This window comes from Cyanistes caeruleus, unplaced genomic scaffold (genome assembly GCF_971803275.1).
Source record: "Cyanistes caeruleus unplaced genomic scaffold, bCyaCae1.hap1.1 HAP1_SCAFFOLD_69, whole genome shotgun sequence".
Lineage (NCBI taxonomy): Eukaryota > Metazoa > Chordata > Aves > Passeriformes > Paridae > Cyanistes > Cyanistes caeruleus.
The window spans coordinates 2,745,077-2,760,091 of NW_028255886.1; the positions used below are offsets into that span (position 1 = coordinate 2,745,077).

The 15,015-nt window shown below is 52.4% G+C and overlaps 1 protein-coding gene across 1 annotated transcript; it reads left to right on the top strand.

Moving 5' to 3' along the window:
* Nucleotides 1-1,908: 1,908 nt before the first annotated feature.
* LOC111945602 (uncharacterized) lies at nucleotides 1,909-8,196 on the top strand. Its single transcript, XM_086872671.1, has 13 exons — nucleotides 1,909-1,965; nucleotides 2,054-2,125; nucleotides 2,213-2,278; nucleotides 2,730-2,837; nucleotides 3,467-3,538; nucleotides 3,627-3,698; nucleotides 3,786-3,884; nucleotides 4,336-4,443; nucleotides 4,729-4,800; nucleotides 5,424-5,501; nucleotides 6,542-6,707; nucleotides 7,237-7,460; nucleotides 8,147-8,196. Exons 3-12 carry the CDS (start codon nucleotides 2,251-2,253, stop codon nucleotides 7,433-7,435), a joined length of 1,002 nt encoding a protein of 333 aa, XP_086728797.1. The 5' UTR covers nucleotides 1,909-1,965; nucleotides 2,054-2,125; nucleotides 2,213-2,250; the 3' UTR covers nucleotides 7,436-7,460; nucleotides 8,147-8,196.
* The last annotated feature ends 6,819 nt before the right edge of the window (nucleotides 8,197-15,015 follow it).

The window sequence follows — 15,015 nt, forward strand, 5'->3', positions numbered from 1 at the left end:
CCTTCATAGGCGGACAAAATTTCCTTCTCTGTTGGGGTGTAGTTGGCCTCGGATCCTCTGTAGCTTCGGCTCCAGAATCCCAGTGGTCGACCCCGAGTCTCACCAGGCACCTTCTGCCAAAGGCTCCAGGACAGACCATTGTTCCCGGCTGCAGAGTAGAGCACGTTTTTCACTTCTGGCCCCGTTCTGACTGGACCAAGGGCTACCGCATGAGCGATTTCCTGCTTGATCTGGGCGAAAGCTTGTTGCTGTTCAGGGCCCCAATGGAAATTGTTCTTCTTGCGGGTAACCAGGTAGAGAGGGCTCACAATCTGGCTATATTCAGGAATGTGCATTCTCCAAAAGCCTATGGCACCTAGGAAAGCTTGTGTTTCCTTCTTGTTGGTCGGTGGAGACATCGCAGTGATCTTATTGATGACTTCAGTGGGAATCTGACGCCGTCCATCTTGCCACTTTACCCCCAGGAACTGGATCTCCCGAGCAGGTCCCTTGACTTTGCTCCTCTTGATGGCAAAACCAGCCTTCAGGAGAATCTGGATGATCTTCTGTCCCTTCTCAAATACTTCTGCTGCCGTGTTCCCCCACACAATGATGTCATCAATGTACTGCAGGTGTTCTGGAGCCTCACCCTTTTCTAGCACAGTCTGGATCAGTCCATGGCAGATAGTAGGACTGTGCTTCCACCCCTGGGGCAATCGGTTCCAGGTATACTGCACACCCCTCCAGGTGAAGGCAAACTGAGGCCTGCACTCTGCTGCCAGAGGAATGGAGAAAAACGCATTTGCAATATCAATGGTCGCGTACCACTTTGCTGCCTTGGATTCCAGCTCATACTGAAGCTCCAGCATGTCTGGTACGGCTGCACTCAGTGGTGGCGTGACTTCATTCAGTCCACGGTAATCCACCGTCAGTCTCCATTCTCCACTGGACTTACGCACTGGCCATATGGGGCTGTTAAAGGGTGAACGAGCCTTGCTGACCACCCCTTGGCTCTCCAGCTCACGAATCATCGTATGGATGGGGACCACAGAGTCTCTGTCGGTGCGGTATTGCCGACGGTGCACTGTTGCTCTGGCAATTGGTACCTGTTGTTCTTCAACTCTCAGTAGTCCCACAGCAGAAGGGTTGTCTGAGAGACCAGGCAAGGTACTCAGTTGTCTGATGCCTTCTGTCTCTAGAGCAGCTATCCCAAAAGCCCAGCGATAACCTTTTGGGTCTTTGAAGTACCCGTTCCTGAGGTAATCTATGCCGAGGATGCATGGGGCCTCTGGACCAGTCACGATGGGGTGTTTCTGCCACTCATTCCCAGTTAAACTCACTTCAGCTTCCAGTACCGTGAGCTCCTGGGATCCCCCTGTCACCCCAGAAATAGAAATGGGTTCCGCTCCCACATACCTTGATGGCATTAGAGTGCATTGAGCGCCGGTATCAACCAAAGCCGTATATCTTTGTGGGTCAGATGTGCCAGGCCATCGGATCCACACTGTCCAATAGATCCGGTTGTCCCTCTCCTCTACCTGGCTAGAGGCAGGGACCCTCTAATCCTGGTCATGGTGCACGTTGCTCTCCTCCGGTGAATATGCTCTTGATGTCCCTTCAAGAGGATCACTCATATCATCATTTCTATACCTTCTGATGTTCTGGCCACGAGAGACCGGAGCGGCGCTGGCTCTAGGGTCCCGCTGCCCCACCAGGGATGTTGCATGGGGCCTGCAAAGAGGGTGGAGAGTGTTCAGAGCCAGCCCAGAGCTCTCCAGGCCCCTCTGCAACTTTGGCCATGTCCACTGACATCTGGCTGCCACGGCCTTTCCCAACCCCCTTGCAGTGCCCAGTTCCCTAATGCAGAAGGGGGTCCCAGCACACCATGGAATGGTTCTGATCTGTGCTCCCTTCTAGATGAGGGTGGGAAGGCTTCTCCAGCAGCTTGGCTTCATGAAGATTTTCTGCCTCTGGAGCCCCATGCAGGTATGTTCTCACTGTCCCAACAAGAAATAATCATTGACAACCTGTCACGAACCAGGTGACAGAAGCTTCTGTGGCTGTTGAGTTACAGGTGTGTCTGCATCAAGGACATTTCAAGCTCCTTTTCTGGTTGCTGCACGCAAGCCCAGCTCCCATCACGGGGGTGAGTGGTTTGTCCCTGCTGATCCCCCAGGCTGAGCCCTGGTTCTGTGGGATCTATTCATCTGAAATGGAAATACTTTCTGTTAAGGTTCTCTGAGAGGGAGGAATAAACCCACAGAAGACAAGATGCTGAGTGAACTGGATAGACGCTATGGTGGGTCCATGTCCTTCAGCCTTCTCCTGAGACTCAGCAGCCAGGGGCTTTCTCTGCACATCTGGACATGCCGTGCCTGGCACAGTGGGAAGGGATCCATGGCAGCCTTGCTGCCCCACTGCTGCTTTCTTGGCCTGCAGGGCTGTTTCCCAGCCTGGCCTGGCTACAGCTTCTCCCCAGCCTCTGCAGGAAGGCATTTGGCATCAGCTGACAGGGAGCCCAAACTGCAGCACAGGCCATGCACAGCCAGAGATCCCTTGCAATTTCCCAGTCTTGGGGTAGATGTGGAATGGCGGCTCTTTGGAGGAGGGAAGGCTCTCGCCTGGCTCCGAAGTTTTGATGGCTTCCTGAACCTTATTCATGACTTGGACAAGTATTGCCTTTTGAAGATGCCACCTTCCTGTTGGGGAACAGCCCCACCTGATCCAGCTGTGGCTCTTCTTTTCTCCAGAGATGAACCCTAAGGCTGTGCTGAAGGCAGCGTTTCCCGGAGGAAGCAGTGGCTCATGGGCAGCCTCTTCTGCAGGAAGGGAGGCCATGCCAGGCACAGTCCCAGGAGGTAATTGCTGTGCCTCTGGGCCTGAGCCCTGCTGAGGCTTGAGCTGCCATCTCTGTTGCTTGGCTTTGTGAGCACAGTGCAGAGGAATTATCCTGAGCAGGCTCAGGGCACTCGGCTACTGAGCAGTTCTGCTGAAGTCCCTCCATGGGAGACACATCCCAAAACCTGGCAGCGGCTGCAAGGAATGCCCATGGTGGGGAAAGGGCTGAGGGGAGGGTAAAGCTCCAGTGTGCCCTGAGAGGGCCTGGCTCTGTCCCCTTGGGCTGGGGGAGCTGTCCCAGCTGAAGGACGGAGGGCAGGAGAGAGGGCAGGACGGAGGTAGGGATGTCTGTGGCACTGAATGCTGCAGTTTGGCCCAGGGCTTAATGGTTTCCTCTGTGGCAGGGAGAGCCCCTGGGCCCTGGGCTGGTGCCGCTGCCCCACCAGGGATATTGCACAGGGCCTGCAAAGAAGGTGGAGAGTGTCCAGAGCCAGCCCAGAGCTCCCCAGGCCCCTCTGCAGCTTTGGCCATGTCCACTGACATCTGGCTCCCTTGGCCATCCCCCGACCCCCTTGCAGTGCCCAGTTTCCTAATGCAGAAGGGGGTCCCAGCACACCATGGAATGGTTCTGATCTGTGCTCCCTTCCAGATGAGGGTGGTAGGAAGGCTCCTCCAGCAGCTTGGCTGCATGAAGATTTTAAGCCTCTGGAGCCCCATGCAGGTATGTTCTCACTGTCCCAACAAGAAATAATCATTGACAACCTGTCACAAACCAGGTGACAGAAGCTTCTGTGGCTGTTGAGTTACAGGTGTGTCTGCATCAAGGACATTTCAAGCTCCTTTTCTGGTTGCTGCACGCAAGCCCAGCTCCCATCACAGGGGTGAGTGGTGTGTCCCTGCTGATCCCACAGGCTGAGCCCTGGTTCTATGGGATCCATACATCTGAAATGGAAATACCTTCTGTTAAGGTTCTCCGAGAGGGAGGAACAAACCTACAGAGGATAGTAAGTCGCTGGAGACATCCAAACACATGGATAAGATGTTGAGTGAACTGGAGAGACGCCATAGTGAGTCCATGTCCCTCAGCCTTCTCCTGTGACTCAGCAGCCGGGGGCTTTCTCTTCACATCTGGACATGCTATGGCTGGCACAGCAGGAAGGCATCCATGTCAGCCTCGCTGTCCCACTGCTGCTTTCACGGCCTACAGGGCTGTTTCCCAGCCTGGCCTGGCTGCAGCTTCTCCCCAGTCCCTGCAGGAAGGCATTTGGCATCAGCTGACAGGGGGCCCAAACTGCAGCACAGGCCATGCACAGCCAGAGATCCCTTGCAATTTCCCGGTCTTGGGCTAGATCAGGTGTAGGGGCTGTTTGGAGGAGGGAGGGCCCTGGCCAGCCCAAATAACCTGGCCTTTCTCCTGATCCTTAACCATGACTTTAACAAATATTGCCACTTGAACATGCCACCTCCTCAATGGGGAATGGTTCTATCTGATCGAGCTGTGGCTCTTCCTTCCTCCAGAGATGAACCCAAAGGCTGTGCTGAAGGTGCCATTTCCCGGAGGAAGCAGTGGCTCATGGGCAGCCTCTGCTGCAGGAAGGGAGGCCATGCCAGGCACAGTCCCAGGAGGTAATTGCTGGGCCTCTGGGCCTGAGCCCTGCTGAGGCTTCAGATGTAAATCTCTGCTCCTTGGCAGTGCCTGCCTTTCAGGGATTTTGCACAGAGCATGGAAAAGGTGTTGAGAATGTCCAGAGCCAGTCCAGAGCTTTCCTCAGGCCTCTCTGCAGCTTTGGCCATGTCCATTGACATCTTGCTCCCACGGCCTTACGTGACCTCCTTGCAGTGCCCAGTTCCCTAAGGCAGAAAGGGATCCCAGCACACCATGGAATGGTTCTGATCTGTTCTCCCTTCTAGATTGGCATGGTGACATGGAGCATCTGGAAGTGCTGGTAAATGGTGGTTTGAAGACCTTGCCAGATGCTGGAGGCAAGTTCTCAATGTCCCTTTCCGCACAGAACAATCCGTGTCAAGGTGGCAAAAGCTCACTCATGTGCCATTTCCCTCAAGAGTCTGAAGGTTGACGGATTCTGGAAACCTTGCCCTGCTCCCTTCTGGAGCCCTGAGTGATCCCACAGCATTGCTGTCAGTGGGAGGAAGGAGCATTTAGCTGTCGATCCTCTTCCTGTGTGTAATGCCAGTGTCTCCTTCCGTGTGCTCTGTACAGCCACGGAGAAGAGCAGAGAGGGAAGGGCTGGGCTCAGGGCTGTACCCTGGGGCTCTGCCTTGTGTGGCTCCTTTCTGGCCCCAGGGAACCTGAGATGCTCCTGCTCCAGCTGCCAAGCCCTGGCCCTGCTTGAGGCTCAGTTCAGAGCTGCTGGCAGCTCCAGGGAGTCCTTTCTCCCCTGACTGCCGTGCAAGGGGCTCCTTCCATCCCACTGTGGGCCCACTGCAGGCACGTGGTCCCCCTGCCCTTGCTACTGAGTTGAAAGCAGAGATGAGGAAGTGCCTTGGAGGGCAGCAGTCACCTGGGTGTACTCACTGCCACTCCAGCCTGAAGAAGAATCTTCAGCAGTGTCACGGGAGTTGTTCTGTCCTGACTTTCTTTGCAGATGAACCTGATGATGAAGATGATCCGGACTCCCCATCCATATCAGTTACTGAGCCTGATGATGAGGAAGATTCTGAGGGTAGGTCAAGGCCTTTCCCCCTGGGAGAGCCGCCAGCTCAGAGCCCAAGGGTCGGCCACGGTGGCATCTCTGCAGGTGCCAGGACAGAGCCGTGCATGGTTGTGCCCTCACCCTGCGTGATCCTCTCACTGCTCCTGTGGCTCAGTGCTGCCTGTGCAGATCAGCAGACATGACTGAAGCTTCTGTGGCTGTTGAGTTATAGGTGTGTCTGCAGGGAGGACTTTCCCAGCTCCTGAGCTAAATTCTGCCAGCAAGCCCAGCTCCCATCGCTGGGGTGTGTGGTGCCTCCCTGCTGATCCCACAGGCTGACCACTGGTTCTGTGGGATCCATTCCTGAGAAATGCAAATACTTTATATAATGGTCCCCTGAGAAAGAAGGACAAACCTATAGGAGATAGTAATGTAGCAATGGGGGAACTCAAATACCTGGACATAATCCTGAATGATCTGGAGGGACGCCATGGTGGGTCCATGTCCCTCAGCCTCCTCCTGACACTCAGCAGCCAGGGGCTTTCTCTGCACATCTGGACACGCCGTGCCCGGTACAGCAGGAAGGGATCCATGGCAGCCTTGCTGCCCCACTGCTGCTTTCATGGCCTACAGGGCTGTTTCCCAGCCTGGCCTGGCTGCAGCTTCTCCCCAGCCTCTGCAGGAAAGCATTTGGCATCAGGTGACAGGGAACCCAAACTGCACCATGGGGCATGCACACCTTGAGATCCCCTGAAAATTTCCAGTCTCAGGCTAGTTCAGGTTTAGGGTCTGTTTGGAAGAGGGGTGGCCCTGGAGCATTTCCAAAACCGTGGGCATTTTCCTGATCCTTATCCATGTCTTTGACAAGTATTGCCTGGAGAAGACCAGCACAGCACAGAGAAATTGTGCCATTCGAGCTCAGGGGGTTGAGCAGTCTCGTGCCAAGGGGTGGCAAGGTGCCTGCAGGCCCCAGCTCTGGGGGAAACAGAGAACGTCGTGGCTGTATCCAGCGTGCTGCCAGCTCAGCAGTGGAGCACAGCAAAGGCTCACACTGCCCATTGCTCCCACAGATGCAGCTGGCACCACAGCACATGCTCAGAAGATCTGGGAGAGCATGAGAAGAGTTTTCTACCAGGGAACAGATGGTTTGATTAAGTTAATGGCCATTGTGGCTGGTGGAGCAGTTTTCCTGATGATGTGCTGTGCCGGAATCTGGTATTGCTGGAAGGGAAAACGGTGAGTGTTTTGCGATCTCAGCCTCAAACAGCTTCTTGAAAGGCTGCTCATAGTCAGGAAACATTCCCAGTGAGGCTGCTGTGCACTTGTGGGTAGGCCTTGGTTGCCCAAATAACTCTGCTGAGAGTTCTGCTGCTGCCCAGGCCTTTCATTGGCCTCTTAATTGCTGGGCCTTGTCCTGGGGATCCCACTGGGGCTGCAGCCAGTGCTGGCTGCCACTGAGGCTGCCTGGCCAAGAGCAGCCCCAGGAGCAGCGGGCAGAGGCAAAGCAAGGTGGGCAGGAGAAAGAGCGGGGACGAGATTGCCCTTGAAAGGCAGAGGTGCTCTGGGGCCCGCTCCTGGCCAGGGACCCTGCCCAGAGCCATCCCCTGCTCGCTGGGGCCTTGAGGGGCAGCTGTCCAGCTGGGCCAAGCTGTGCCAGCAGCTCCAGCGGTGCTGGGGAGCCTTGGCCGCTCTGGGCCCTGCTGTTCAGGAGGGTCCCTGAGTGCCAGCAGTAGCTGGGGGCCTCAGCCACCTCCTCTCTCCACAGGAGCACCTCTGCAGCTTCAGAAGAGCAGCCAAAGATTCCAGTGTCTGAGAAGCTGACCTGTTATCCTCGCTCTCCACATCTCTCCCTATCTGCTGTGCTGCAGCTGCATCCCCGTCTTGAGGGCATCCCAAGACCCACACCTCCCAAGCGAGACCCTCTGCCCCTGAGCCCCCTGGCCCTGTTCCCTGGCCAGGACTGAAATTGGGCAGCCCCTGTCCACCAGAGTGTTGCCACCTGTTAGTTTGCCTTCATTAAGTATGTTTGTTCACCTTCATTGAGTTTAGAGTTGGTTTGCCCCAGTTACTCCCCACTATCCCGATATAGTTTGTTCCCAGTTGTCTGTCATTGTAAACCTCTCCCCTCTTTCCAGATTGTTCCCCATCCATCACTTTGGTCCTACCCCCAAGCCCTATCAATCTATGTACACCACACCTTTTGTTCTGGTTCCTTCCCTGCTCATCATCCCTTACTCGATGCCCTATTGGTTGTATAGCTATCCTACCTCCCCCAAGACCCTACCATTGGATTTGTGTATTGTAACCCCTTCCCACAACACCTCCCCTGCTGCAATATTATTGGTTGTTGTATGAGCCGCCCACGGGCTTTAAAACCTGGCGCACAGAGGTGCCCAGGGGCTCGGCTCGGACTTTCTCCTCGAGATCCCAGCCCTGTCCCTCATCGCCTTCTCCCTGCTGGAATAAACTTGTTCCTGGGAAATTGGAGGACTCCGAGCACTCTCTCTCCCTTTACTTCACCTCGTGTCGCCCTGCATACTATAGAGCCCAAGCCCAAAGGAGCTCTAGAGGTTCCAGGTCGAGCCACATAGTGCTCACCTGGTTCCCCACTCCTGCCGCCGACGCTTGGCACAAGCTAGCCGGGGCGTGAAGGGCCGAGCAGGCAGCGACACCAGAGCAGGGGTTGGCCCATGTTTTTTGTTCAAATAAAGAGATGGAGCTGTCACCCCAGTGTCTGGCTGGTACCACCAGCAAAGCCCACATGGCACCAGCCTTGGCTGAGCTCCATGTCCAGGAGCAGGCAGGGCTGACCATGGTGTGGGCAGGCAGGAGCCAGGCAGGGGCTGCCGTGACCAGCGGTAGGGCCCTGAGGGGCTTGGGGAGCCCGTGCTGAGCGTCCCTGGGCTGTGAGGGCACATTTCCTTCTGTGGCATCACCTGGGCCTGCACCTCATGAGGCACACAGGGCAAATTTGGGCTCTCTCCTAAGGTGTGCAGGGATTCCCCATGAGGAGTGCAGTGGGGTTAAATTGAGAGGGTTTTTTACTCTTCTCAGCACAGCAAAGGGGACAGTCTTGGCCAAGGTTTTGCAGAGCTGGGAGGAAGCCTCTTGTGAGCCCTTGGGCCCGGCCTGTGGGCACAGCGGGCACGTGGAGCCCATCCCTTGAGGCCAGTCCGGGCTGCTCGGGCCAGGCTGGGCCGGGTGAGCCGGGCCATTCTCTGGGGCACAGGAGGCACCCAGGGCTATAACTGGGGCTGTGGTTTTTCAGCTTGAAGGGAGGCTGGCTCTGTTGGTTCAGAGGGCACAGCTTAGATCCCAGTTACCTTTGTAAACCTGCTGGGGAAGTGTTGAGGGCAGAGAGTTCCAACCCTTCTCACTGGGAAGCTGGGCTGATGCTGTGGGGTTTTGTAATTTTTGCCCTCTAAATTTGTGTCCTGGCAGAGGATTAAGTTTGCTTGCTCTCAGTAAGCCCCTTTTCTTCTTGGTGCTGTTGTAAATGAAATTAAAATCAGACAACTAGATCTATTGAATTAACAGCAATTAAATAACAAGGGAAAAAATTATACAACTGAGTGAATTGAATACAAGGATGCAATATAATAAAATAATACTATTTAGTGGATTGAATAGAAATTTAGTATAAAAGGAAAACAATTCAGTAAAAGAGTACAATTTAGTGAATATCTTCATATATATATATATATATATATATATATATATATGTGAATATAATTTGCTAGTAATTGAGTATGATTAAAGCATGAGCAAAACTGACTGGGGTATGGGCAGGGCTTCTCACCCTGCCTCACGTACCAAAACAAAGCAATTCAAACTAAACTTATATACTGTATGCTTATACATATTCATTCATGTTTCCCCTAAGTCTCCTCCTGTTTTTGATTCTTTAATTTTACATCACTATTCTTCATGGCGCAAGCCTCACTTGTTGCTAGGGGGCCTTCAGTCTCCTTTCGATGGTATTTTGGATGAAGGCTTACGCTCATCCTCATTGTCCTCTGGATAAACTTACCGGTTTTGCATGTGTACTAAGTGTTATGTAAATAAGCATTGCGTTCCACTAATTAGTCTTACACTTCATAATCTTCAGGCCTATGCCTAAAGTTGTTCCAACTTTATCCATCTCAAGGTTGATTTCTTCTTGGGACACCACTTACCTCAAAACTACATCCTGTACCTTAATTTCAACACGTAACATCTGCAAAGGGGTACATCTGCCTTGTATCACCAATTCCCTTGATTGCTTCTAATAATAACTTTCCAAATAGTTACAATTTAATTAGCACAAATCATTTCCATTTATTACGCTCCCCAAATTCCACTCCCAACATCTCCCCCGCTTCCAGCTCAGGATGGTGCCCTGATGAGACCCCTCCCCAAATCCCACCCCCAAGACACCTCCCCATTGCTGGAAAATCCCCCAAATCTCACTCCAAAATCAGAAATCCTCCCTGAGACCCCTCCCCAAATTCAGGCCTCCCCAAAATGCCCCTCCTCACTGGGATTAGGACCTCTCCCCATCAATGGAAATTCCCCCAAAAGACAAAAAATCCTCCCCAAATCCCCTTCCCAAAATCAGAACTCCACCAGGACCCCTGAATTTCCCCCCAAAACCACCAAATTTTCCCCCCCAAATCCCCAATTTTTTTCCCCAAATCCCAAATCCTCTCCCTAAAAACCCCAAAGTTCTCCCCAAAGCCCCAAACTTCCTCCCCAAACACCCAAATGTTAGAAAAAAATCCTTAAATTCTTGCCCTAAAACCCCAAAATTCCCCCCAGGACCTTCAGAGTTTCGCCCCAAAACACCAAATTTCTCCCTGAACCCCCAAATTTCTCCAATTCCACCCCAAATCCTGGGAGAACTCCCCAAAAAACAGCAAGCCTTCCCAAAACCTCCACCAAAACTGCAACTCTCTCCCCAAAAATCACCAAAAATCTGAGAACATAAATTTTTTCATACCTTGGGTGGGGGGAGAAACACCAGAAATCTCAGGATTTTTCCTGTATTTTTGGGGAGGGGGGTCTCCCTGTTTCCTGTCCCCCCAGGTGACCCCACCCCAAAATTCCTGCCCCTTGGCCCCCCAAATTAAGTGTAAATAAATAAAAAGATGAAAAAAGGAAAAAAAAAGGGGGGGGAAGGTAAAAAAAAAAAAAAAGCCAGAAAAAATTTAAAGAAACCATTTTCTCACCTCAGTTTGGGGGGAGGGGGATGGAGGAAATATTGGGGGAGGGGGTGAACCTCCAGAAAAAAAAAATTGAGGGACCCCCCGTGTCCTGGGTTGATTATGATGTTAAATTGTATCCCCATTCGTCCACCTAACCCAGACACAGATTTTGTATTCTTAAAATTCCATCTAAGAGTAAAAGTGAGTGGAAAAGAAGCACCGGGTCTGTTATCAGACTGTAATTGCTCCCCACACATCGGGAGTTTTGACTACAGCACAGACAGACACAAGACACCGATCGCCTTGGCTTTCCAACTAGCCAGAGCAGAGAGGTCTTCCTGGACTGTTTTCTTTCCCTTTTTCTGAAACGAATCGAACCTGCTCTGGACTGGGGACTCGGGGGAGCACCGGGAGCTTGCACCCGTGGACTACCGGGAGCCCAGCCTGGGCAGCGGCATTTTCCAGCACCAGAGGGACTGATAACAGAGCGAACACCCACAGGAAAGAGACCCTCTGAAGTTTGTCATCTCTTCTGAATGGCGAGAGGTTTTGTAATTTGATATCATTCATTCTTGTGCTGGGTAGAGCTGTGCCTGTGAAATAAACAGGATTTTTCCACTTCTCTCAGAGAAATCTCTTCCGAACCGGTTGAGGGGTGGGAGAAAAGGGCCACCTGGGTTTGCTTCCTGGGGGGAGGCCCATTGGAGGTTTTCTCCCAAATTTGCCCTAAACCAGGACAGCGGCCCTCGGCAGTTGGCGGCCTTTGGGGTGGAGCCCAGTGGCACGCGAGCGGCCTTTGGTGGCTGCTGTCGGCCGCCCGCTGGGTAGACCTGCTGTCGGCCGGCACCTGGGCAGACCTGCTGTCGGCCGGCGGGCCGCCGTGTGACGCGTCGAGCGGCTCTCCCCTATCGGCCTGAGCGCCTCGCCGCCTTCGCGTCTCCCTGAGAGGGAAGGAGGGAGCCCTCAGAAGCCGGCGGCGCTCCCTCCCGCGTCTGGGCCCGAGCAGATGGCGGCCCTGCTCCCGCCTCGGTTTCTGCCCGGCCGGCTCGGTCAGCGGGGCTGCCGTCCGCCTGCAGGTTTCGGTGGGGCCGGCCGGGGGCGAGCGGGAAGGAAGCCGCCGTCGGAGCGAAAGCCTCCGAGAGAGCGCCGGCGAGAAAGCTTCCTCGGAAAGGGAGGAGACCGAGCCTCAAGCCGCCGGTGGCCCCGTCGGCCCGCTCCTCAGCCCCCGCAGGCGCTGCCGCCGTGCCGAGCGGCCGGCCGCTTGAGGAGCCGCCTGGTCCATGATGCCAATTTATGTCACGATCCGCAAGGTGGGATTCGTGATGTGACTCTTTTATTTGATCGCAGAGTACAAAAGATTATCAGCAAACCAGGGACTCAAACAGCAGAACACACTTTACTGAGTGCTCATCAGCACTAATATGCGATAGAGGGAAAAGAGGAATAAGCAAAGCACAAAGAAAGAGAGTAAGGGGATTATAGCTACCAATGTCGAAGTCCACTCCGCCATCCAACGATGCAGAGTCTTCTGTCTGTTGGTGAGATCTCAAAGGAAAGTAAGTTTTGGGTTTATTTTACAATTTTTATTCCAGTTCCAGCAACTCACTGTATCACAATTACTCTCTCTTTTGCTCAAAAATCCACACCTTGAACACTCCATTCCTCCCAATATACTCTGTCATGAATTAAAGGAATCTTTTTAAGCTATTATTGTCCATCTCCATAGCTTTAACAGAAAGGTATTTCAGCTTGTAAAGCATCTCCTTATTCTCTCTTCCCCATTTAAAACTTAACTCTTTTCCTCACTGTTTTTACTGGTTTTATGATGTCTTCTTCATGTTGATTGTCTCTCTCTTTCTCTGTCTTTCTGGGAAAAAGGAGTAATCTGTACATTTTATTCAGGTAGTAAAAGAATTAAAAGCTTTAGAAAAGCTGCAAGAGTTCATGGTGTCAGGTTTCAGTCCAGCAGCAGAAACTGAAAACTAAACCAGGTTGGCCGGCTCTGCTTTCTTTTCCTCCGCCCCCACCTTCATCCTCTGTGGCCTTGTCCGGCCTGGAGGGCGGGGCGGGAGAGGAGGAGGCCAAGACAGAGCCTTGTTACCTTTTCAGAAGCCAGAAACAAAAGAGGACAAGAGTGCTCTGACTTTACATCTTAAGGTGGTGTTCACAGGGTGAGTCTACGTTTTAATGGTCAAAACTGCTGTCAATTGTTAGAAATGACTGATAATTGGTCTGGAGGAAAGACTGCCATCAGCCACCAGCACCTTCAACTTCCTTAGCTCTCAAAACTACCATAAAGGTAAAACCACCCCATGACACTGTGACACAACTGCTGTGAATGTCCCAGTTTCCACCTCTCTGTGACAGCATAGCAGGGACAGCCCCAGTGTTCTCCTCTCTGTGACACCACAGCAGGCACAGCCCCAGTGTTCTCCTCTCTGTGACACCACAGCAGGCACAGCCCCAGTGTTCCACTCTCTGTTACGCCTGTCGTGGTTTTAAAGCATTAGTTAGAAAATCACTGTAAAACTTACTCATTTCTTGCTGTGAGATGTGGATGATGAGAAGGGCAAAAGAAGCTTAAAACCTAAAGGAATGAGTAAGTTTATTAACCAAACTACAAGGTTAAGAAAGCAGAATAAAACTTCCAGAAACCCTTTTTCCCCACCACGCTGCCATTCCTGTCTTTAATTGACAACATAGAGGAAAAAAAAACAAACCCTGGTGGTTAAAACAGTCCAAACTTTGCTATAGTCTTTTCAGCAGTCTTTGTCGAGAAAAAGAAGTTCTTTTTTGTCAATCTATGGAGTTTTTCATAAGAAAACCATTTTCTCGTGGCTTCCTATTGCTCTGATGCCAGTGGCCCAGGAAACTCTGCCATCAGTCCTTTCCTCCCATTTCACACCACTCTGAGCTGTGTTCTTGGGCCGTGATTCAAGGGGTGTCCTTTGAAGGATGAGATCTTCCAAGGCAAAAGTTCTCTTCATTTGTGTCTGTGACCATCTCTGGAAACAGAAATTTTTGCTTTGTCTCTTAAGAGCCACAAATCTTCAACAACTCTCACTTCTCCTTTTCTCTTCCAGCATCTCCTAGGATTACAACCACTTCACCCTTGACTCAGCTTTATCAATGAATTACTTTTGCTCAGATCTACACTTTGAAATACTCCATTCCCCCCAAAATACTCTTTCAGGAATGAAAGGAGTTTTTTCAGGACATTATTGTCCCTCTCCATAGCTTGAACAAAAGAAAACTTCAGCTTATTCAGGCATCTCCTTATTGTCTTTCCATCTGAGGGTTAATTCCTTCCCTTGCTGCCTTTGATCCTTCATGCTGTCTCTTTCCATGGTGATCCCTCTCTCTTCCCCTCTCTCTGGAAAAAGGATTAATCTGCAAGTCTCATCTGCCTAGTGAAGGGTTAAACTCTTGCCCAGGCCTTGATCTCTGCCGAGGCAGCGGCTGGAGCCGTTTGCCAGGGAAGATTTTTGGTAGCTGCTCTGGAGGAGTGTGGCCACTGTCTCAGCACGCCGCAGCTCAAGAGCTTTCCCTCCCCTTCCTCGGCAGTCTCTGCTGAAAGCCAGCAGCGTCAGAAACTGCAGCCGAGCCAGGAAGTGGCCTGACCCGGCAGCCCCGCTGCACAAGGCGCAGCTAGCCCTGCAAGGGCTTCAGCCCCTCTGGGAAAGGGCTCCTGTCACTTCACAGTCGCCATCCAGCACCAGGAACCGCAGAACTCCAGCCAGCCCCACTCCCCGCCGCGGCCTTGTCTGACGTGGAGCGGTGGAGGCTGAACCAGAGCCCTGTTACCTCTTCAAAAGCCAGAAAGCAAAGAGAAAGAGAAATTCCCAGGCTTAAAATTGAAAGGGTGGTGTTCACAGCTTCATGTCACTTTTCAATGGGCAAAACTACTGTCAATTCCAGAAATGGCCAGGTATTGGCCAGGACAAAAATCTCCAATCAGTTTCCAGCAACCTTAACTTCCTTAGCTGTTTCTCTTTTTTTCATAAATGTCAATCTAACACACACTAGCACAAGTGACAGCCCCAGTGTTCCCCTCTCTGTGACACCACAGCAGGGACAGCCCCAGTGTTCTCCTCTCTGTGACACCACAGCAGTGATAGCTACCATGTCCTCCTCTTTGTGACACCACTGCTGTGACTGTCCCAATTTCCCCCCCTCTGTGACACGACAGCAGGCACAGCCCCAGTGTTCTCCTCTCTGTGACACCACAGCAGGCACAGCCCCAGTGTTCCACTCTCTGTTACGCCTGTCGTGGTTTTAAAGCATTAGTTAGAAAATCACTGTAAAACTTACTCATTTCTTGCTGTGAGATGTGGATGATGAGAAGGGCAAAAGAAGCTTAA